The sequence below is a fragment of the Heterocephalus glaber genome, unplaced genomic scaffold, assembly GCF_053883595.1.
Source record: "Heterocephalus glaber isolate CG9 unplaced genomic scaffold, H.glaber_assembly_v1.0 deba00001428, whole genome shotgun sequence".
Lineage (NCBI taxonomy): Eukaryota > Metazoa > Chordata > Mammalia > Rodentia > Bathyergidae > Heterocephalus > Heterocephalus glaber.
Window position 1 is genome coordinate 13,252,519 of NW_028258293.1, and position 21,879 is coordinate 13,274,397.

General features: G+C 45.5%; 1 protein-coding gene across 2 annotated transcripts; it reads right to left on the reverse strand.

Annotated features, from left to right (window-relative positions):
- Positions 1–4,442: 4,442 nt before the first annotated feature.
- Ncr3lg1 (natural killer cell cytotoxicity receptor 3 ligand 1) lies at positions 4,443–20,209 on the reverse strand. Of its 2 annotated transcripts, none has more exons than XM_021263863.2 (5): positions 19,836–20,209; positions 12,222–12,569; positions 8,332–8,649; positions 7,118–7,217; positions 4,443–6,304 (listed from the first exon to the last, which is right to left on the reverse strand). In XM_021263863.2, the coding sequence occupies exons 1-5, from the start codon at positions 20,035–20,037 to the stop codon at positions 6,076–6,078; spliced, it is 1,197 nt and encodes a 398-aa protein (XP_021119522.2). In that variant the 5' UTR covers positions 20,038–20,209; the 3' UTR covers positions 4,443–6,075. The 2 variants fall into 2 exon arrangements, with proteins under 2 accessions (XP_021119522.2, XP_087067726.1); XM_087211600.1 differs by lacking the exon at positions 19,836–20,209 and adding an exon at positions 16,681–19,825.
- Between the last annotated feature and the right edge of the window lie 1,670 nt (positions 20,210–21,879).

Here is a 21,879-nt window from a genome sequence, read left to right on the forward strand (position 1 = left end):
TACTGCTGACCCATTTCTGATGTAGAGGGAGAAGAGCTGAAAGGCTACTCAAAGTCTGGCCAGGGTTCTGGGGACCTGGCTTGTTGGACTAAGCTTGGCTGCCCCTAAAGCCACATAGTGGAGCCAACATGGCTAATAAGAGGCCCTTTAACATCAACACCTTTAGAGTCCCATCCAGAATAAGCTTCCTCCAACTCCCAGGGATTTTCTCTGGCCTGTGACAGATTGAAGGCTGAACTAAGGGCTCAGAGCCACCTGCTGGCCATAGGGAGAACTACATTATCTGAGAAAATCAGGACTCGGGGACCTGAAATTTCCACTCACTCCACTTCCACCCTTAAACCTCAGCTCAGGAAGGAGCTGGAAAGTTCTGTGGTTGAAAGGCTTGATGGACCACATCCTGCTTGTGCCCAAAGATTAAGAGAAAAAGTATAACTCAGGAAGCCCCAAGTCCCCCCCAGAGGGACCTCACTGCCATAGTCTCTGATCCAGGTGCATGATGAGCCCTCCATCTTCCCCCTTCTTTCCGACAAGGACCAGGGCCCTTGCTTTCAGTGACTGACAGTGCAGTCTCAGGGGACACAGCTACCACATCTCAGTCAATAACTCACAAAAGGGCCCAGGGACTTAGCTCAGTGGTTTCGCCGCCTGCTGCACAAGCACAAGGACCCTAGTTCGATTCCCTAGTACCCCCCCAAAAAACCTCACAAAATTGTGTGAAATGTCCTGGGCCCATCCCACGTCGGGAAGCCAGGGTACCTCCTTCTGTCGGGAAACTGCTAGTTTGGAAAATGTAGCCCCTTTAGCCATACTTGGAACCTTCATGGACCACATGCCTCTGGACTGGCATCTCCAGCCTCCTCAGGCCCTTCACAGGCATCTCAGCCCTTTCTGCTGGCTTTCCCAGAACTCCCTGCAAGTGGCATCCTTCCAGCTCTGCCCTTCACTGGAGCTCCTCCCTAAAATCTTTTCCTGGGGGCAATTTTCCCTGAGAGCCTGTTGCCACAGGGGAGGAGGATCCTGGATCCTCACAGCCATCAGGCTGCTCAAGGCTTCTGAGGTTTCCCTAGGCCCAGGCATCAGACACTTTATGTTGGACCAAGAGATGCAGATGACTTTGAAAAGAAGACAGGAACTCTGCACATCAAAGTCATGCTGTCCCCAGACTGGTGCAGCCCTCAAAAACCATATATCCACCCCAGGTTGGAAGCAGGCAGGGAAAGGAGGAACAAGTGAGATTAAAGACAGGCCAGTACCACAAGTGGGGTTGGCTGTATTATTTTACTGGAGTCCAGATTATCTTAGCCTCTTTGTTAGGCCCAACCACCTGGGGCTCTCAAGCTCCTCATGGAAGGAAGATGGGTGCTTCCTGCACCTCATTCTAATTCTGCTCAGGGCAGGCCCAGCTCTGGAGGGACCTGAAGGGCAGGCTAAAAGACCAGCCACCTGGGTTCCCATGCATGAACTCTGCCTTTCCCTGACTGACTTCCATTTCTTCCAAGCCTTGATGTTAGTGTGTGGAACACATGATAGAAAGTGCAAATCAGACTGCACCATACATTACCTTTACTGGGAGAGGCAGGAGGGTAGAGGTGGGCAGCACAGGTCAGCACCACCCAACAGCTTCCGTCAGTTCACAGCTCTGGTTACCCCTCTTCCAGTAGTGATGCACCTCTTCATCAGGAAATCTCTTTCTTTGCAGCATAAGTATGTCCCAAACTCTTCCCCAGACCATCAAGACCCCAGCTGAAGCAAAGCAGACTTTGCCTAGCGCTGCCACTCTTTATTCTGTTTCATTTGAAATAATGCCAGGGGAAGACAAAGGGTAACTTCAGCTGAGAGAGAAGTAAACACAACCAACACTTTTATCAATTCCGACTGTGCCCTCCTTTTCCCACCCATCTTGGAAGGAGAATGAAAATCATTCCGGAGAAGCTGGAACATAAACAGTCTGTGCTGGAGCAGGTAGTCTTGGTTCTCAGGAAAAGCCATCCAGTTGGATGCTCTTTCCCTGCAGGGCTCTCTGCTGTGTGTCTCTGTGGGAGACAGCCACTGTCCACCTGAAGGAAGGCACAAAAGCACCATGTCCCTCGGTACACACCACTGGCTCCCCTAGGGTCTGTGTGGGTCTTCTGGGAAGCAGTTTTCACAACGGAGTCAGAAGTGAAGAGGACTTTTCGGGGCAATTCGGTGAAACATAGAGGGCTGGGGGAGGGGAAGAATCGTGACCATGATGAAGGCGCACTGCGAAGGGACTGCGCGATTTATTGCCTTCACTGGGAAGCCAGAGTGTACAGGTGAACAGTACAGTCATCACCACCCACAGCTTTCCCCAGTCTGCAGCCCAAGTAAACTGTTTCCTGCTAATGCAGAACCTCCTTGTCAGCAAATGACCTGCACATCAAAATCATGCTGTCAATAGACAATGGCAATCTGAAGAACCATATTTACTTCAGCTTGGAAGGAGGTGGGAAAAGGAAGAACAGTGATATTAATGAAGGACTGGGACTAGAAGTGCATTTTGTTGCAGTGGAGTTGAGATTATACATGACCTCTTTGCAGGCTGCATCACCTGGGGCATTGAACATCCTCATGGGAAGGGAGACAGCTGCTTTCTACTCCTCATTCTAATTCTGCTCTGGAGTGATGGTCATATAGGGCACCAAATAATCTAAACAATCTAAACATGGGAAATATTATAATTCCCAACCTGCTAGATGTCTGAAACACCAAGTTCATGTTCTCTAAAATCAAAGAATGAATTATAGGAACAGCAGAGGTTAAGAGTAGGGAAATTCATTGAGGGAAAAGCAGCTCCTGCCTAAGAGGGACAGGAAGGGACACCCAGAAAGCGAGTTGCCTGGAACCCTGTTTCTCCGGGGGGTCGGGGGGGTTATGGACCAAAGCCATTAAGTGAGGCAGGTACAAAGTGGGACAAGACTATAGTCAACTGATAAGATCTAGTAGAAAATCACTAGGTGGGCATGAAGTGGGACAAAACCATGATCAACTAATAAAAATACAGGTACAGTGCCTTAGATAATATTAGATGGGGATCAAATTGGGGGAAAAGTCACATAGCAAGTATGCATGGAACGAATAAGGATTTTCCAGAAGGAATGGCCTAGGGAAGTTTTGGTCCCCAGCCAAGGTGAGTGATGCCTATTTAGAATGTCTATCACTGTTACTTATCTCTAGGGGAAGTATGTGAGTGTAGTAGTCTGAGTCTTGGCCTTGAGTAGATGGGCCTCAATATCCTTCTGTATTGACTCCCTTGAGGGCCCAGCCCTTTTCTAACTGCCTACAACTTATCTAATTAGCATAGCTACTATAATATTGGGAAGGTCAGGTTGCCAGACCAGCCCACCTGGGTTCCTGGGGGTGATCTGTCTTTTGCCTGATGTCAGTTCCTTCCATGCCTGGATGCTAATGAGCAGAACAAGTGATACAAAGTGCACATCTGACGCAGGATACATTATCTTCACTGGGAAGCAGTGATGGGTGAACAGTACAGGTCAGCACTATCAACAGTTTTCATCAGTTTACAGCCCAAGTAAACTGTTTTCTGCTAATCCTAAACCTCCTTATCAGCAAATGACCTCACTCTTTGCAGCACAAATAAGTCCCAAAATCCTCCTAATCAGACCATGAACACCCCAGCTGAAGCAAAGCAGACTTTGTGTAGCCCTGTTTTATAGGGACCAGGGAAGGGGGAATTTCCAGAACCCCTGTTGTGGGTCCTGGCCTCCTGTGAGCCATTATAGCACAAGGCTAAAAAATAAAGACAAGAAACAAAATTTAGACGTCTTGGGGCCTTATCAATCCTGCTCTGGGCAACAAAGACAAAGATGCAAATGCATCCAGTATTTATTAAATACAATTGTTTCAAGGAATAGGGAGCAGGGTATGCTTTGAAAGCATCTAGTGAAATACTGCAGAGCACCTGGTATGATGGCACCAGGCAGGGCTGTTAGGGAGTAAGCACTGCTTATCTTGCTTGGATAGAACAAACCAGTACTGAGACAGGTGCAATAAGCAAGCAACCCATTGGGTCAGTGAGAAGCCACAACTCAGGGGAAAGGATTTTAATTGGGGTCACCCTGACTTCAGCGGCATGTAACTCAGCAGAGCCCTGCCACTTCACAGACCAGAACCTAGTCTTCAGTGACAGCCATTAGCAAAGGAGCAATAGTAGCCCAATTCTGCTACCTGGCATGCCCATTTGAGTCACATAGGGCTTTGATCTGATTCCTGATGTAAAACAATGTAGCCAAATTAAGGAGGCAAGAAGCATGTGCCACTCATAGCCTGCTAGTATTGGGTAGGGATGTCTGCTACAATGTTTCATGTTATTCTCTATTACATCTGAAATAATACCATTATTATTGAGGAAGGTGGAAGGGTAACTTCAGGGTAACCCAGAGGAAAGTAAACACAACGGAAACTTTCTTTGGTTTAATTCCAACTGTGTGCTCTTTTCCCCTCCCATCTTAGAAGGGGAATGAGAATCACTGTACAGTTCCTTCTCCTTGGGAGGGCAGCCTGAACACTCTGTGCTTCAGCAGTGGTCTCAGTTGTCAGGAAAAACCATCCACTTGGATCCTCATTCTCTGGAGGGGTTTCTGCTGTGTGTCTCCAGGAGAGAAAAGCTGCTGTCCGTCTGGATGAAGCCATGAAAGCACCATGTCCCTCAGTACACTGCTCAGTCCCTTTTTGGGTCCCTTTGAGTTTCTGGGAAGCAGATTCCAAAGGGGAATCACAAGTTCACAACAAGGGCTGGGGATGTAGCTCAGCGGCACAGCACCTGCCTGGCAAACTCAAGGTTCTGAGTTCAATCAGGACTTGGGAGTAATTCCTGTGAAATAAAAGGGAAAGGGAGGAGGAGGGGAAAGCCTCAGACCACAGTGCAGGCCATTTGCGAAGGGAGAGGGGACAGGTGGAGGATGGAGAAGGAGAATCTCATTATACAGGAGCTCCTAGAAGGACCAGGCATTGGCTCGGACTATGCAGGGACAGCACAGATGGGCTCAAGCATGATGGACATGGCTGAGACCATGTTGGCTGACTGTGGTCCTCACCCAGGCTCTCTGTCAAAGGGGCCTAGGCAGCACATCTCCAGCCTGCCACACCCTCGGGGTTGAAGCTCAGCTTCCTGAGTAGCGGTCACTTAGCTTTTGCCATGAAACAAGTGAACCTAACACAATAATTGTACAAAAACATATAAATATATATAAATATAAATAGAAATATATATATATATATAAATATATAAAATGTGTGGGTATGTGGCTTTCTGTTTGCTTCTTTGTGGTTTTTGAGACAAAGCCTTGCTATGTAGTTCAGGCTGGCCTTGAATTCACTGTGTCCAGGCTGGCCTCAAACTCACAGTGATCTTCCTGCCTCAGCCTCCCAAGTGCTGAGATTATAGGCATGTGCCACTGCAATAGGGCACCAAATAAACAAAATAATCCAAACAAGGGAAGTATTATAACTCTCAACCTGCTCGATATCTAAAATTGAAGAATGAATCTAGGACAGAAGAATGAATCCAGGGGCAGCGCAGTGGAGAAGGAATAGAAGAGTGACTCTGAGTCCATGAAGCAGTCCAGGTGGATGCATGGACAGTATCAGATGGCTTTGCACTGAGAAGAAGCTATACTTTGTAGTTGTTATCTCTATATTGGGAACATCCCATCCTGTGCTCTGTGCTCTGTCTGCTCTGAGACAGCATGACTTGTGTCAGGTAGAGATAACACCTGCATCAGCTCCCCGCTTTATTGCGGTACTTTTGTATCTTGTCAAACTGTAGCTTGGAATTAAAGAGCATATTCATTAACCATGTCATGACTAGGTCGAGCCTGACATATCTCTCTTGTCTTTACAGTTGGCTCTGTCAGCTCTTCTAACTACAGCTACACCTGCCTAAGCAGAGAGGAATGGCTGTCACTTCACCTAGGATGATGTGGCTCTGCTTCCTGTATTGCACATCCTCCTGCTGGCCGGCCTGGATTCATTCTCCTCTCATATCAGAGGCACCAAAGACAGTAAAGGAAGACATGAGAGGCCTCTCATTGGCTAAACTGGGAACTGGCCTGGAGTCACTTTCTTGTGTGGAGCAAGGCACATGTTTGAGCCCAGTGTCAAGGGACTGCCCAGGACTGGGGGCACTGCAAAGCTATGCAGCAACAAACAGCGACTTAGAGACACGTGAAGGATTGGAGTCATGTGTGTAAAGTACCACACATTCAGGACTGTGTTTTCTTCTTCAGTTTCATTGCTGGATGTTGCTTTATAACAATAGCATCTGCATATGAGAATCAGAGAAAGGACAAATATATGAAAACAATCACAAATATCACAAGAAACATGTGAAAACCACTTTACATCCTGTTTCCTCATTGGCTTAGCTCCAACTAGGAGAATAAGTTCCATGAATCAGTTAAGCAATGTGAGATGAGCAGCCTTTTTCTTGACAAACTCAATTTTCCATTTTTCATTTACAGTGAGAAGTGCTGCCTCTTGCACAGATTTCTCCTTGGCAGGCCCATAAATAGCTTGGAAGAACTGTATCATCTAGAACCATTTTAACCAACACATTTATCTGGTCTCTTGGGTCTATAGAGCTAATGTTCTGTCACTTGCTATTTGGGCCCCAATCAAGGATTTAGTATAGAAACATAAACTAAGGTTAGAAGAGTCTGTGAAGGCAGTGAAAGCTGGTGGTGAGTTATTCCACTGAAGTGTGAAGTAAACACGAGCAATGATGGGAGTGAATTCTCTTCTCTCAGCTGTGGTTTCTCTGTGTGTGAAACAATACAGCCTACATATATTTCAAAGCTCTGGTCTGAGCTCATATGATTAGGTTCAATCAACAGAGACGCTTGCATTGTATGGAGACACAGGAAGCTCCACAATGACTCTCCCCAGAGTCATAAACCAATACATGGTGATCCCATGGCAAAGTTATTTCCCAACACATCAGAAAGAACCAACCCCACACTTACAACACCCCAGCACCAACCCTCAGAACTCCCTGACCTCACCCACTGACCATGATCCTGAGCTCTTGGAGCCAAGCCTAAAACAAAGGACTACACTTTCTTTCAGACCCCCTTACCTTCTCCAAAATAAATAACACATTATTAAAATCAATCCAGCAAAACACCCAATAATAATGAGTCCAATATGGACTAAATATAGAGGTATCTTCTCAGCTTCTGCAGAGAGAAAGAAAAGAACAGTAAGAAGAATCCTTTAGCAAGGGCCTTAGACACCCTACACAATTGCTGCTAGCACCTGTGCACTTTGTGTCATTTTCCTAGATCCAACAACCAGCTCAGCATACAGGTCTCGGTATCACCATTCCTATCATACACATCTCCCATAACGGAGTACAGTAAGTCTCCAACTTATGAACATTCAAGTTGTGAACTTTCACGTATACAAGTGGACCTTACATTACGAACATTTGTAGATGTGAACAAATCACGGGTCTGAAGTAGCTCACGTGTCTGCTGGACATTACCACAGTTGTGCTGCTGTGTGCTTACTGCGCAGTGTGATACATAGCCCAGCCCTTGTTTCAAGAACAATTCATTTCTCCTTTTAGGATCATCCAAGGTCTAATCTGGCTTATCCCATTCACATTCTCCAGGCCTCCTAGCTGTCTCAGGAATATTCATTTAACCAACAGAGTCCTCCCCACCCAACACCAGATATATGAACTAGTCAACCAACATATGAGCCAAAAAAACCCAACAAGAGGAAGGTTTTATAAGAAATCTGTTCGCTAAGGATTGGGTATGTCTGGAGAGAAATGTGGGCATGTAGAGGATCACTCCTATTGTCCCCTCTCATCTTGGGACAGAGCCTGTTAAGGACTATTAATTTGGCCTCTACCAGACAGCAGTTTATGGTGGATCTGGAGCTTGACTAAAAGGGGTCCTAGTCCCATTCCCTGGGACTAGATCTGTATCATCAGGGGACAAAGGCAAAATCCTGTCCCTTTCCTTAGCAGCTGATAAGCTTCCCACTCCAAGCTACAAGGACTATCCAGAAACCTGAAGCTGCCATGAGCCAACAAGTAGCCCTGTTTCCACCTGATGACTACCACCCCTTTCCACCTACCACACCATCTGCCTGGCACAGGGACTGACTAAGACTGTTCCTCTGGGGCTGAGCTGAGCCAGACCACAGCTTGCTCCCTTAGCTCAGGCTTATTCTTTTCCCCCATCAAACACTAGCAAAGACCCTAGACTGTCCAGGAACTAAAGAGTTTAACTATATGCCCTAGAGGTAAAGAGTGGAGGAAATAGGCAATAAGACACTTACCTCTCACAGGCAGTGTGAAGTTCAGCCTCTGGGGGGCGTTCAAGGATGTGTGCCCCACCACACACTGGTAGATGGTGCCACTGTCTTCCAGAGAGGCATTGAGTTTCAAGTAGCTGGTGATATTAAATGTACCATCCTCATTCTTGATGGTGGGACCAGTAAAGATGTCCTTGGAAATCCTTTGGTCCTGGGAAACCTTCTGGGTCCACTCCTCCCATGTTATGTTTATGGCTTCTGGGAAGAATCCACTTGACTGACACACGAGCTGTCTGTCATTACTTTTCACCATGGTTTCCTTCACTGTGCTGTCTGGCTTAGCTGCCAGGGAAAAGAAGTAATAGAGTTTGGCCCAAAAACCAACTACCTTTTTCTCCCCTTGCCTCATGGTAACTGGCTTCTGACACACCTACACATCAGCATCACTTTTACTGTAACCAGGCAAGACAGAAAACATAGGCATCCGCTCTTTCAAAGATGGAGATTTGGTGACACAGGTGATGCTAAAAGCATCCCCAGCAATAAACTGAAGACCTGATGAGTTGCCTTAACTGACTGGGAATTCTCAGAGAATGGGTAGAAACTAACTGATTCCCAGCCTGATTTTTTTTTTTTTTTTTTTTTTTTTTTGGTACCAGAGATTGAACTCAGGTCCTTGCGCTTGCAAGGCAGGCAACAAAACCACTGAGCTAAATCTCTGGCCCTCACCATGATGTTTTACCCAGGGAAAGACTTCAGGAATGCTGAATGAACTGAATGGGACTCTGCTTAAGTTAGGTAGTCTAAGTAAGCAGGTTCCACTGCCAGTGGGATGTTGCCATGCTGTGACCTTAACTCTCATTGTAATTTTGGAAAGAGTTTCTTCAACTACTCCGTGCCAGATACTATTCAGAATGTACAGAAAGCCTTCTGTTATTGCAAAGACTTCTTCTCCTGAGCATTCTTAGCTGGATGTGACACATTCAAGTTAAATGCACGCTCAATTCTATTCCAGGTAGGTGTAGCTGTATGAACTTGGGTCTAGTCATTCAAATATAATAAAAGTGGCTAAAGCATCTCCCGGCAACTGTGCTGATAAAAGAATAGACAAATAGATCAATAAAACAGGACACCCAGAAATAGAACAACATAAATATATTCAGTTCATCTTTGATAAAGGAAGAAAGGTAATTGGAGGAGAAGTCTTTACATGGAATGGTACTGGAACAGCTGCACATTCATATGCAATAAATCCACATGGAATTTACACAGAGATCTTACACTTTCTACAAAAATTAATTCATTTGGATCATAGACTTTTTTATTTTGGTACCAGGGATCGAACTTGGGTCCTTGAGCTTGCGCAGCAGGCAGTGAAACCACTGAGCTAAATCCCTGGCCCCTGGATCATAGACTTTGATAAAACCAAAATTAAATGACTAAATAAATAAATGAATGGCAAAAACCCCCCAAAACCAAAAACAAGCCAGGCGTGGTAGGGCACGCCTATGATCCCAGCACTCAGGAGGCTGAGGCAGGAGGAGCACTGAGAGTTCGGCCTGAGCTACATAGTGAGACCCTGTCTCAACAAACAAACAAACAAAGACAAAAACAAAACAAAAGTCTCCTGTGAAGAATTCTAAATAAACCAGGGAGACACTCCATTCCAAAGGGAAAGGGGCATAACTCCGTAAGTGGGGCCACACAGAGTGACTTCCTCTTAAAGTGCACAGCACAGAAGCAGGTGGGAAGAGTAACTTAACAGTGAAGGAGCCAGACAAATACTACTGCACTGAGGTGATCAAGCTCAACATGAACAGTCACGAATTATGTGATTGGACATGATGCAGTGCAAACACCCTTAACCTCTGCGATCACCCTCCAAAATCCAAAGCGCCCTTCCCATTATAAGAGCAGCAAACAAATCCCAAGAGAGTGGCATCCTACAAAAACTTGACCAGTACTTCTCAAAACTGTCAAGGACATCAAAAACAAGGAAAGTCTAGAAACTGTCACAGCCAAAAAGAGACTGAGGACACATGCAAACTAAAAGTATGTGTTATTAGGGCCAGGGATTTGGTTCACTGGTGCTGCCGCCTGCCTCACAAGCACAAGGTTCCGAGTTCGATCCCTGGTACCAAAAAAAAAATTATTTAAAAGTATGTGCTATTAGGCCGGGGATTTAGCTCAGTGGTTCCGCCGCCTGCCTTGCAAGCGCAAAGACCCAAGTTCTATCCCCGGTACCAAAAAAAAAAAAAAAAAAAAAAAAAGTATGTGCTATTCTAGGGCCAGGGATGTAGCTCAGTGGCACCGAGCCTGTCTCACAAGCGCAAGGTCCTGAGTTCGATCTATGGTACTGGGAAAAAAAAGTATGTGGTATTCTAGATGGGATCTTGGAACAGAAAAGGATATTAGGTAAAACCTAAGGAAATCTGAATAAATTATGGACTTTAACAGTAACCTATCAATATTGATTTATTAATTAAATCAAATGCATCATACTAAGCCAAGCTGTTAGTGATAGGATAAATGCTGCACAGTGGTGGGAGTAAATGAGAACCCACTGGACTATCTTGTAAGTCTATTCATTCCTTTTTTAAAAGACACTGTTATTTCAGGGTTTCTGTAATCTGCAGAATCAATGAATTTTTCTAACCGCTATACCTCTGTACTCCTATATTAACATGTACAAAGTAATTAAAGTTCTACATACAATTAAGGGGGTTTCAAAATGCTACTCTTTTGTTATGAACGCTGTCTCCCTAAAATTCATACATCCTCCCCAGAGTTCCTGATATCTCTGAATGTGAAGAGTTGAAACTTAAAGAGCTAATAAAATTAAGAGGAGATTATCAGGGTGGGTCCTAATCTGTTGTAATTGGTGTCTTTTCAAGAACAGAAACTTAGGACAGACAGACAGAAAAGATCATAAGGAAAAACCAACAGAAGGCCAAGAAGAAAGGTCTCAGAAGAAATCAACACAACTGAAACTTTGATCTCAGACTTCTAGTCTCTAGAATTGTAAGAAAATAAACATCCGTGGTTAAGCCACCTTGTCAGTGCTGCTTTGCTATGGTAGCGCAGCAAACTAATAAACCATGAAGCTCACACACATATCAAACTCCTTTATAAAACAGGAAAGAGAAGCTCAAAAGAGCTTTTTTGAAGATGGTTTAAGCCTTGATGAGAACCTACCTACATTACAACAGGCAAATAATTGGATATTTTCACCCTTACCAGTGAGCTACTACTCAGCAATTTGTTCGCTTTATCTTGTGCATCTGTGCTTATTGTTCATACTTTTTACTTTATTTTGAAAGAGAATCTCACTAAGTTGTCCAGGTTGCCCTCAAATTTGAGACTCTCCAGCCTCAATCTCCGGGTCACTGGGATTAAAAGGCATGCGCCACCATACCTTCTTTTACTCATATCTTATTGTGAGGCAGGTAGAAGTTATGAGCCCATTTTGTACATGGGAAAATTCCGCTTTAAAGATATTAAATGACTGGCCACAGTTACAGGTTAGAAGTAGTAAAGCCAAAACAGGATCCAGATGGGTCCAGCCAGAGCCCATCTCTCCTTTCCCAGTGACCTGCCACTTCTTCAGTGACACTGACTGCTCATACAAGAGGTGAATTATATAACTTGTAATGCTATCATTACTGTGCACTTACAGGGACCAAGCACTATGCTAAGCATTTCATCTGCATTTGCCTAAAATCTTACCTATAATCCTCTTTGGTAGAGCATTGAAGTTCAGAGTGACTAATAACTGGCTCAAGGTTTTATCCAAGACGGGAGCCCATGTCTGGGTTAGACCCACACACTAACCCTCTGCCCCACATGGCCCAACTGCATCCCCACCCCAGGACCAGCACCATGGCAACTGCACGGCACTGCCCTCAGGCACTCACCGAGAACTTTCAGCAAGACCCTTCCTTCTGCCTTCTGAGGGGTGACCGTCAGCTCACACCGGTATTCTCCTGCATCCCCCAGCCCAACCCCAGGCAGCTGGAGTGAGGCGTCACCCCTCTTCAGCCTCTGTGGAGACACCAGGGCCCCAGGTCGGAATGCCTTTTGCCAGTCTCCATAAAGCTCAAACACCTTGACCTCTGCTTCAGACACAGGATCCTTCCGATACCAGGTAACGCCCATAATCCTGGTGTCCAGCCTGGGGCAGCCGGGGACTTTGCAGGAGATTGTGACATTGCCATTCAGTGGTGCTATCTGAGGCCTTCCTGGCATCACCACTTCCAGAAAACCTGTGAAAATAACACAACTCCATTATGAGGATCCTTGGTACTCTCTCACATGATCACCTAATAAATTCCTTTTGCCTTAGGTGTGAGAAGACTCAGTACACAGGCTCTCAGTTCATGGACCCCATTCATCCACATAAGATCCCTCTTTGTTCTTTTTTGAGATTAGTTTGGCTGTTGGGGTCCCTTGCAATTCCATGTGAATCTCAGAATCAGCTTATCAATTTCTACCAAGTGTCCAGCTGAGACTCTGATAGGAACTGCACTGAATCTGTTGATTAATTTGGGAGTTCCGCCATCTTTATGAGGTTAACAATTTCATCCATGAACATGTTTGTGGCACAAGCTATGGACTCAATGTTTTTGTCCTCCCAAAACTCATCTTTTGAGGCCTAATTCCCAGTGGGATGGTGTTTGGAGGCAGGGCCTCTGGGAAGTGATTAGGTCCTAAGGGCAGAGCCCGATGAATGGGATTAGTGCCCTTGGAACAAGAGCTGCAGAAAGATCTCCCCCTCTGGTGTGAGACGCAGCAAGAGGTGTCCTGCAAACCAGGAAGGGGGCCCTCACCAGAGACTCAATCAGCAGGCACCTTCACCTCAGACTTCCCAGCCTCCAGAGCGGTGAGAAACAAATCTCTGTTTAAGGCACCCAATCTGTGGCATTGGCTATGGCAGCCTCACAGAAGGAGATAGAACATTTTCTCTTCATTTACTTAGATCTTCTTACATTTCTTTTGACAATGTTTTATATGTTTCAGAGTACCGTCATGGGTCACTAACTGACATGGGCATAAGAATTGTCATTATCCAGTTTCATCATTGTGTGAACATCAATGAGTGAACTTCACACAAACCTAAATGGATGGGTCAACCACTCACCGTGGCTTCTTGATGAGACCAAGAGACATGGTGACACAAGCTCACAAAGCTACTGCCTGCATCACCCTTTATGGGACAGCTTTTTATACCGTACAAAAAGTACACTCTAAAATGATTAAAAAGCATAGCACAGAAAATACACAAATCAGTGTCATGTATTCTCATCATTACATGCTATACACAGTTGTAGGTGGTATACTTTCACACAACTAGAAGCACAGTAGTTTTGTTTATATCCATAGGAGCACCTTTCACTATCAGAATGTTACAGTTTTCAGTTAAACCTAATCCTAATCATTATAAATGAATTTTAAAATGAGCTCCTTTAGCTTCAACCAGGGATTTAAATCATGGTTCCCATCTTTAAATCTCTGAAAAGCTACAACCTGAGTGGACATGCTATGTGATGTGATGTGATGTGATGTGTTTGAAGGCAAACGTAAGTTGGGGAAATAGATTTGGACTCTACATAAGAATTAATCTCTAGAAATGGAATGGGCCATTTCAGGTTAGCCCACAACAACCCTTTCTTGAACTCTGCAGGCCTGGTCAAGCTATAAGGGATTCAGAGGAAAGTAAAGCACAGTCCTGAGCCTCCAGCATCTCATTCTACACCAGTGCTGCTATGATGCAGGGCCCCCATTTTTAAAAGGCTCAAACCACTGAGGACTGATAGTTTAGAAAATCCAATAAAAGCGAATTATTAGAAAAATGAAATCAGAAGATAACATAAGCTCCCAATTTTCATCATCAATGTCACCAGGCACAAAAATGCTTTCCAGTGTTGATACAGATCTCCACTGTCACAAGTAAGATCTATTTTGGTGTTGGCCTCCTCACTGTTGGTAACAACCCTGCATGGATCAGCACCAATCACAGTCCACACTTTGAGAAACACTGGTGTGTGCAGCGGGCTGTCCCCTCCTGTGAGTTACTCCATGTTATACGGAACAGCTTTCAGGCTGTGCCTTCCCTACTTTATAAAGCAGCAATCTGCTTCATTTTGAGTGTAAATGCTGAGACAGAAGGACCTGGTCACTTGTCTGTGCAAACAGAAAATGACCAGGTGTTAGACATACAAACTCATGAAAAAGAACACCCCCAGCTGCACAGCACACTCATAAGGCAAAAACTGATAACGGCACTTAATCATGCTTATAAAAATGATCACCTGTAAACTTAATCTGCTTCAGTCAGAAGCAAATCCACACATGACCTATCAAAGCTAGTTCTGGAAGTCCTCTTTCATGAGTGTCTTTAGTTGCACCTTTGTGGCTCCCTCGATATCCTGGATTGATTCCAAATATTTACCTTTCGTGGTCATGTTTAATTTGGGGAAGTGTCAGAAGTTGCACGGTGCTAGGCCAGGTGAAGAAGGGGAACGAGGACACACCACGTGTTTGTACTAGCCTCCTTTTCTGTTGGACCACACTTGGCAGCAGCATTCACTGCTTTTTTGATCCCACCTCTAAAGATGCTCATAAGAGAAGACTTCCAGAACTGCTTCAGGAAGTGGCAAGAAGGATGGGATAAGTGTATTTGAAGCAAGGTGGAGAATTTTATGGGAATAATGGTAATGTCTTTTTCTGCAGATGTAAAACATTCATCACATAATCTTACCTCACTTCACAGTATTATGTGATGTGTGACTTGAGTGTTAGAGATGTTAGTAAAATGGTAATAAAAGAAGCTGGCTTGGGCCAGGGATTTAGCTCAGCGGTTCCGCCACCTGGCTTGCAAGCACAAGGACCCCAGTTCGATCCCCAGTACCAATAATATTAATAATAATAAATAACCTGGCTAATGGCTATCAAGCAAAATCTAGGCTAATTTGGAAGATAAGCCTGTTGAACTAGATGTAGGTAGTTAATTTGTTATCTAATAAATTCTGGTATTGTGGAAAACACAATGTGTCTGGAATATTTTCTTGCGACAGCTCACAGCAACTAGTTTAGACAAATGAACTGAGAGACATTCTATAAAACAAATGCCCCAGACTTTTTTCTTTCAGTGCTGAGGATTGAACCCAGGTATCTGTGGATGCTGGGCAAATGCTCTACCACCTAGATATATTACTTTGACGCAGGGCCTCACTAAGGTGTCCAGACTATGCCTCAACTTCCTGTCCTCCTGCCTCAGCCTCCTAACTAGCTAGGATTACAGGTGTTTGACACCATTTCTACTTATGTAATCTGTATTCTTTAAAAATGTTAATATAAGGAAAGACAGACTGAGGAGCTATTCCAGATTCAAGGAAATTAAAAGACATGACAACTAAATGAAAAGCATGATCTTTGATTAAATCCTGGGTGATGAAAAAAAATCAGCATATGTGACAGTATTGAGCAAAATTTATATATGAGTCATATGTTAAATCAACAGTATCATAACAACGTTAAATTTCCTGAATTTGAAACACTGATACCTTGGTTCACAAATTTAACTCTTTCTATAATTCTGGTCGCAGAATTCATTCTGGGATTCTGGTTGCAATTGAACTGCAATGCTGTGACCAGAATTGTGAAAAGAATTGTTTGTGAACTGACACACCACTGTATTTATATGATGGTTATTATAAAAGTATATTCTTATTCTTAAGAAATGTTCATTCACATACTCATGATAAAAGATAAAACCTTTAATATAATTCTGAAATGTTTCAGTACAAAAAGAATTGCACAGAGAACCAGGCATGGTTATGCACATCTGTAATGATAGTACCCTGGGAAGCTGAGGAAGAAGGTTCGCAAGTTTAGGCCTAGCCTGGGCAACTTAGTGAATCTGTCTCACATAAAAAAATTAAAAAGAGCTGGAGAATTTACCTTAGTGCAAAGACCCTGGGCTCAATTCTTAACAGAAGAGGGGGAAACCCATTTTAAAAAACTTGTACAGAGAGAATGAGATCAGGACATAAGAGAATTCGTAGTACTGCTGAAACTATTTCGGATGGGTGTGATCTCACACACACACACACACACACACTCAGAGCTGATTGCCAGTGGTACACAACTTCTCCGGGACAAGGTGCCAGGAGCCTGGAAATTAACAGCCCCAGAAACAAACAAAAGTGTAGAGGGAACGGGAGAACCTCGAAGGAACTGACAGAAAAGAAGAAAACAGGTTCCACTGCTACAGAAGAAATAAGATTACTGACTCGAATTGAAGACCACGTGACTCAGAGGATCAGCTGTGTACCCGCAGCAGTAAGGATCTGCGAAAATAACTTTGCTGCTTACTGAGAAATAGAGACTGGACCTGGATCCGGAGAGTCTGATACAGCCCGAGGCAGCTTCGAAAGCTCAACACAGTATTCCCTGAACGCCCATTCTGGGGGGAAATAGTGAGGCTCGCGCCATCAGCAGGTGGCGCTCAGGCCGCCATTTTGAGCAGAGAGGCGCCCGTTTGAACGTTGATAAGACAGCGTCGCTTTCTTGCAGGGTCGCTTTGCTGCCCTGACAGAAAGAAGGGAATAGCCGCCCAGTCATGGTGGACTGCTAGCAGTTGGTCAGCACATTGAAAGCATTTATGTTGAGAATTAGAAGGGGGGGGGTCCAGCCGGGGGCCGCCATTTTGTGCAGAGAGGCACACGCTTGCCCTGACAGCAGAACGCCATCGATTCTTTCCAAGCTCGATTTGCTGCCCTGAGAAAGAAGGGAAGAGCCATCCAGTCTCTGTGGACCGACGGCAGTTGGTCAGCCGATTGAGGGAATTTATGTTCAGGGACAGGGTCCAGCCAAACTCTACTCCCAGAACCACCCAGGGCCACTAAAATTAGCCCTCGCTACAAAGGACTTGAGGCATCTCCTCTGCTCTACGACCAGAGAGGCAGGCGGGCAAGCGGCCTTGGCCGGTGGCAGCAACAGGAGACTCCTCCCCTGCACTGCGACCGCGGACACCAACGAGCAAACGACCCTAGCCAGTGGTGGGACAAAGGAGGGACACGCGCACACACACAAATACATACGGCCAAAATGTGAAAATAATCAAAGGTGAGGAACAGAGGGGCCAACAGAGCACAACCCTGAGAACGGCCTCAGGCTGGCTCCACCAGAGGGCGTTGCCCGGCTGAGAGAGCGGGGAGGACGGGCTCAGGAGACCGCTGGAAGTCAGCTGACTCGGGAAGGGCCCCAGGTCCCACCTACGGAAGTCAGAAACAGCGCGTTTAGGGCTCCGACCTGGGACACTGACACAGAACTGCGGACACCAGAGGAATTTTAGTATTTTTATTATCTTCCTTTTTTTCCTTGTTTGCTCGATTCGTTTCCCTTTTTTCGTCTGGATGCGTTTTGGCTTTTTTTGTTTTGTTTCTGTTGTTGTTCAGGCTTTATACATTCTTGTTCTGTTCTATTCTTCTTCTTTCTTTCAACTACCTCTCTTGATTTTATGAAACTTTCATATGAGTAAACTGTCTCTTGCCTTTCTGGTTCGCTTCAATATTCCTTTGGTTCCTCCTTCATACTTTCTCTCCTGTCCTTTCCTCCAGTATCCCAAAGTTTGGGTGTTCATCCTTTGCCCCCCAGCCCTGCTTCTATATTTCTCTTCATTTATCTCTCCGTTTCATCCCCTATCCCCCTTAAATTTCCCTCTCACTGGATAAAATCACTCTACTAAAGGGAAACTCACTGCATACAAGCTCCTGGCTTATGTTGGATTTCGTTATACAACAGTAGCGCTTGCTCATACGGTTAAAGGTACCAAATAATAGGGACCACTGTCAGTTGCTAGACTGTGTCAGATGCTCTTGGTACTGCTAATTGCACTACTTTAGCCAGGCTATCATACCTTACTGGCATAAGCCCTCAGGCCCAGCCCTCTTGGACCCCACCCTCCACCCCACCAGCAAGCTCCCTGGCTGTTGACCTCCTCTACTGGAGAGACATTAAGAAGACTGGAGCCGTGTTTGGTGCCAGCTTATTATTTTTTGTTTGATATTTTCAAGAGGGTTTTGCTATGTAGCCCAGGCTAGCCTCTAACTCATGGTGAGCCTCCTGCCTCAAAGCCCTTTGAAAATTGTAATGTGCTAGGCATGGGGTGGCACACACCTGTAATCTCAACACATAGGAGGCTGAGGCAGGATCGCTGCGAGTTTGAGGCCAACCTAGGCTTCATGGTGAATTCAAGGCCAGCCTTAACTACACAGACCTTATTTTTCTTAAAAAAAAATAAATAAATAAAGGAAAATTATAATGTGTTTTACATTTCTTTTTATTATTATAATAATGAGGCAGTGATGAGAGGGGGATAGTGAATGGCTTATGGCCTTTGCTGAATGAGACCTCAAATCACTCATCACTGGATCAGGCACCTTCTCTGAGGGTTATAAACAGAAACGAGAGCTCATGGAGGGGAAGGTGGAGATTCAGAAGAGCAGCAAACCCAACTCTCCCAGCTAGAAACAGGCATCCTTCTTCCTAACCCTTTTTACTCCCTGTAAGAGTCCATCAAAGCCATATCAGAGAAAACCAAGCTATCAGACACCGGACATGACTCAATCGCCGAAGTGACTCAATCCACTAACATGGTCAGGTTCCTGTCCCAGTGGTCCCCTACTTGGACAGTGATGCGCTTTGCCAGTGATGTGCTTTCTCCAGTGTGGCCTGTAGGGGCCACTGGCAGATGTGTCAAAGCCCAGGCATCTAAGGAGTTAAAGCCTGCTTAGCTCAGGCGCAGGGTGCAGTTTATTATAAAAATAATAAATCAGCAGGGACGACTACACACGTGCCACACAGCTATGCAAAGTGTCGGCTGTTTTGTCTTAAGTGCGTCTCAGAAAAGCTGATGAAAAAGACATGTAGCTCGGGCCCCCAGCTGCAGTCTAACTCTCACACTCACGCTGAGAATTAAAGTTTGGCTCCTGCTTTCTGGTAATGTCTGCTCCACGCACGTTCTTTTCTTTGGGAACTTCGCCTCACCTGACCCCCTTTCAGCCCAGCGGCCCCGACACAGCCCTTCCCAGACCTACCTGCCCTCTGGAGTCCCCTGCAGATCTGTTAGGGACGCCAAGGCCCAGGCCACATCCCAGAAGAATTCAGTCACAAGCTCTGGACATGAGACCCGGGCATTAGTGCTCTTTAACCCCTGGGTAACTCCAACCTCCAGGCAGCCTGGAGACCCTGCTTGCACACACACTGGAGCCTGGAAGCCTGGAGACTGGAGGCCGGGCTCATGCTGTGCGGCAGGAACGCTGGAGAAGAGGATCTGTCTTTGGCAATGACCTCTAAGGGTCTTGGGCTCTGTGACTGCAGTGGCAGCGGTTTGCAAACAATGCATGCTTTCAGCATTGTCAAATTTGTAAACTGTCACAGTATAATTTTCATTTTGGCTAATAATGCCACTCCAAAAATGTGCCTCTAGCGCCCCTCCCCCCAGCCAGCCCGCCGCGCGCTCCTACCTGCGTCCGCCAGGCACCCCACGAGAAGCAGCGGCACCACCACCCGGAGGAGGGCTTTGGGCCCCTCGGACATGCATCTGCCGTTGCGGGGCCTCTGGTTTTCCGGAAGCTCCCAACCCAGAAGCTCCTGAGAGGCCGGCGCGACCACGTGAGGACAGAGTGGGCAGAAAAACTCGAGGGCGCTGGCAGAAGGGTTCCTCATGGCCACATCTGCGTTTTCTAAATCTTCAGATCCCTCAATGTTGGCATGAAGTAGTTGGTGTCCCCTTTTCAGACAGAAGCAGATTCCAGTTAGTCCGCTCCGACTTCCAAAGGCCGACTGCTCTGCCCACAGCAGAGGGCTCTGGTTGGAAAGCTGGGGCCGGGCACGCCCACAGCCGGTCACCCGGGAGTGCGTGTGTGAGTCACGCCCAACTGGGCAGGGCGTGTCTCTGCCGACTGACGTACCGAGGCCGCTCCAGCGCGGGAAGGGCGCCCGGGTAGGCAGAGCAGGTCCCAGGACACCACCATCTCTGAGAAGTCTACTCGGTGGCCAGGGAGGTCTGTAGACGCTGGAGTTAACTTTTTCTTTGTGGCACTGAAGATTGAATCCAGCGCTTTGCGCTGAGCTACATCCTCAACACTTTTTTATTTTTTAAAGCCTGAGTTTCACTAAGTTGGGGCTCTAATTTAAGTTAAACTGAATTAAGCCTAGTTAAGGCAGGGCCCTAACTTATGATCTTCCTGCTTCGGCCTCCCATTAAGAGACTAAGGCATGTGCCACTCCGTGGGACCTATCTCGGCTGTAGATGAGAAAGGCCAGCTTTCTGCTTGGGGTCATGAGTCAAGGTTTTAACATCTGTTCAGGAATGCACAGTGTTGTAATTATTCTTTATTGGTTTGGTCCACAGCTTCGAGTTGCGAACTTTCACAGATACGTATGGACCTCACATTATGAACATGCAAACAAATCGCAGAAGTAGCTTACGTGTCTGCCAGACATTGTCACAGTTGTGATGTTGTGTGCTTACTGTACAGTGTGATAGTGTATAGTAAGCAGTGCAGTGCTCAACCAGAGCCCATGCCAGGTGTGGTGCTGCATGCCTGTAATCCCAGCACTCAGGAGGCTGAGGCAGAAGGATCTCAACAAGTTCAAGTCTACCCTGAACTACAAAGCAAAAGTTCCTCTCAAAAAATCATCATCATCATCATCTTCTTCTTCTTCAGAGCCCAGGATGTCCAGAAGCGAGACGAAAAGCAGTGGTGATGCAGAGGGGACTTCTAGGAAGCAGCAATGCAATATGCACTGTATATTTTTGTCAAAGGTGTATAAGACTCACTTTGTCATACTTATGAATGAATCCGACTTACATTCTCCTGGATTTGAACTCGTTCATAAGTTGGGGACTCACTCTACTCTTTTTGTTCAGTAGTGAGGATTGAACCCAGGGCCTTGTGCATGCTAGGAAAATGTTCTATCACTGAGATACATCCCAGCCTTTTAAAAATTTGACTTTGCCAGGGCCTCAGTAACTTTTCCAGGCTATCCTTGAATTTGCCGTTCTCCTGTCTCAGCGTCGTTAACTAGCTGGGATTACAGGTGTTACACACCATGCCTACTTATATAGTCTTACTCCTAAAAAATGTCAGTGTCAGGAAAGACAGACCGGAAAGCTGTTCCAGATCAAAGAGACAGGGCAACTAAATACAAAGCATTATCTTTGATTAAATCCTGGATGATAAAAAAAAAAATCAGCATACATGACAGTATCAAGACAGTAAAATTTATATATGAATCATATGATACTTAGTCATATGATCCATATTATAACAGTGTTAAATTTCCAGAATGTGATAATTATATGATGGTTATTATAAAAGAATGTCCTTGTTCTTAAAAATGTTCACTCACATATTTAAGATGAAGGATAATGTATTTAACCAATGCTAAAATGTTGCAGCACAAAAAGAATTGTACAAGAGCCAAGCACAGTGGTGCATATCTGTAATTTCAGCACCTTGGGAAGCCGAGGTGGGAGGATTCCAAGTTCAACACTAGCTGGGC

Excerpts from the sequence above, each read along its gene's own strand:
- Ncr3lg1 (XM_021263863.2), bottom strand. The coding sequence starts at position 20,037 with ATGAGGAACCCTTCTGCCAGCGCCCTCGAGTTTTTCTGCCCACTCTGT. Across the intron at positions 12,570-19,835 it reads GGGGTGCCTGGCGGACGCAG|GTTTTCTGGAAGTGGTGATG; the intron begins GTAGGAGCGCGC and ends TTATTTTCACAG. Across the intron at positions 6,305-7,117 it reads TGTTATTTATTTTGGAGAAG|ATGCTATTGTTATAAAGCAA; the intron begins GTAAGGGGGTCT and ends TCTCATATGCAG.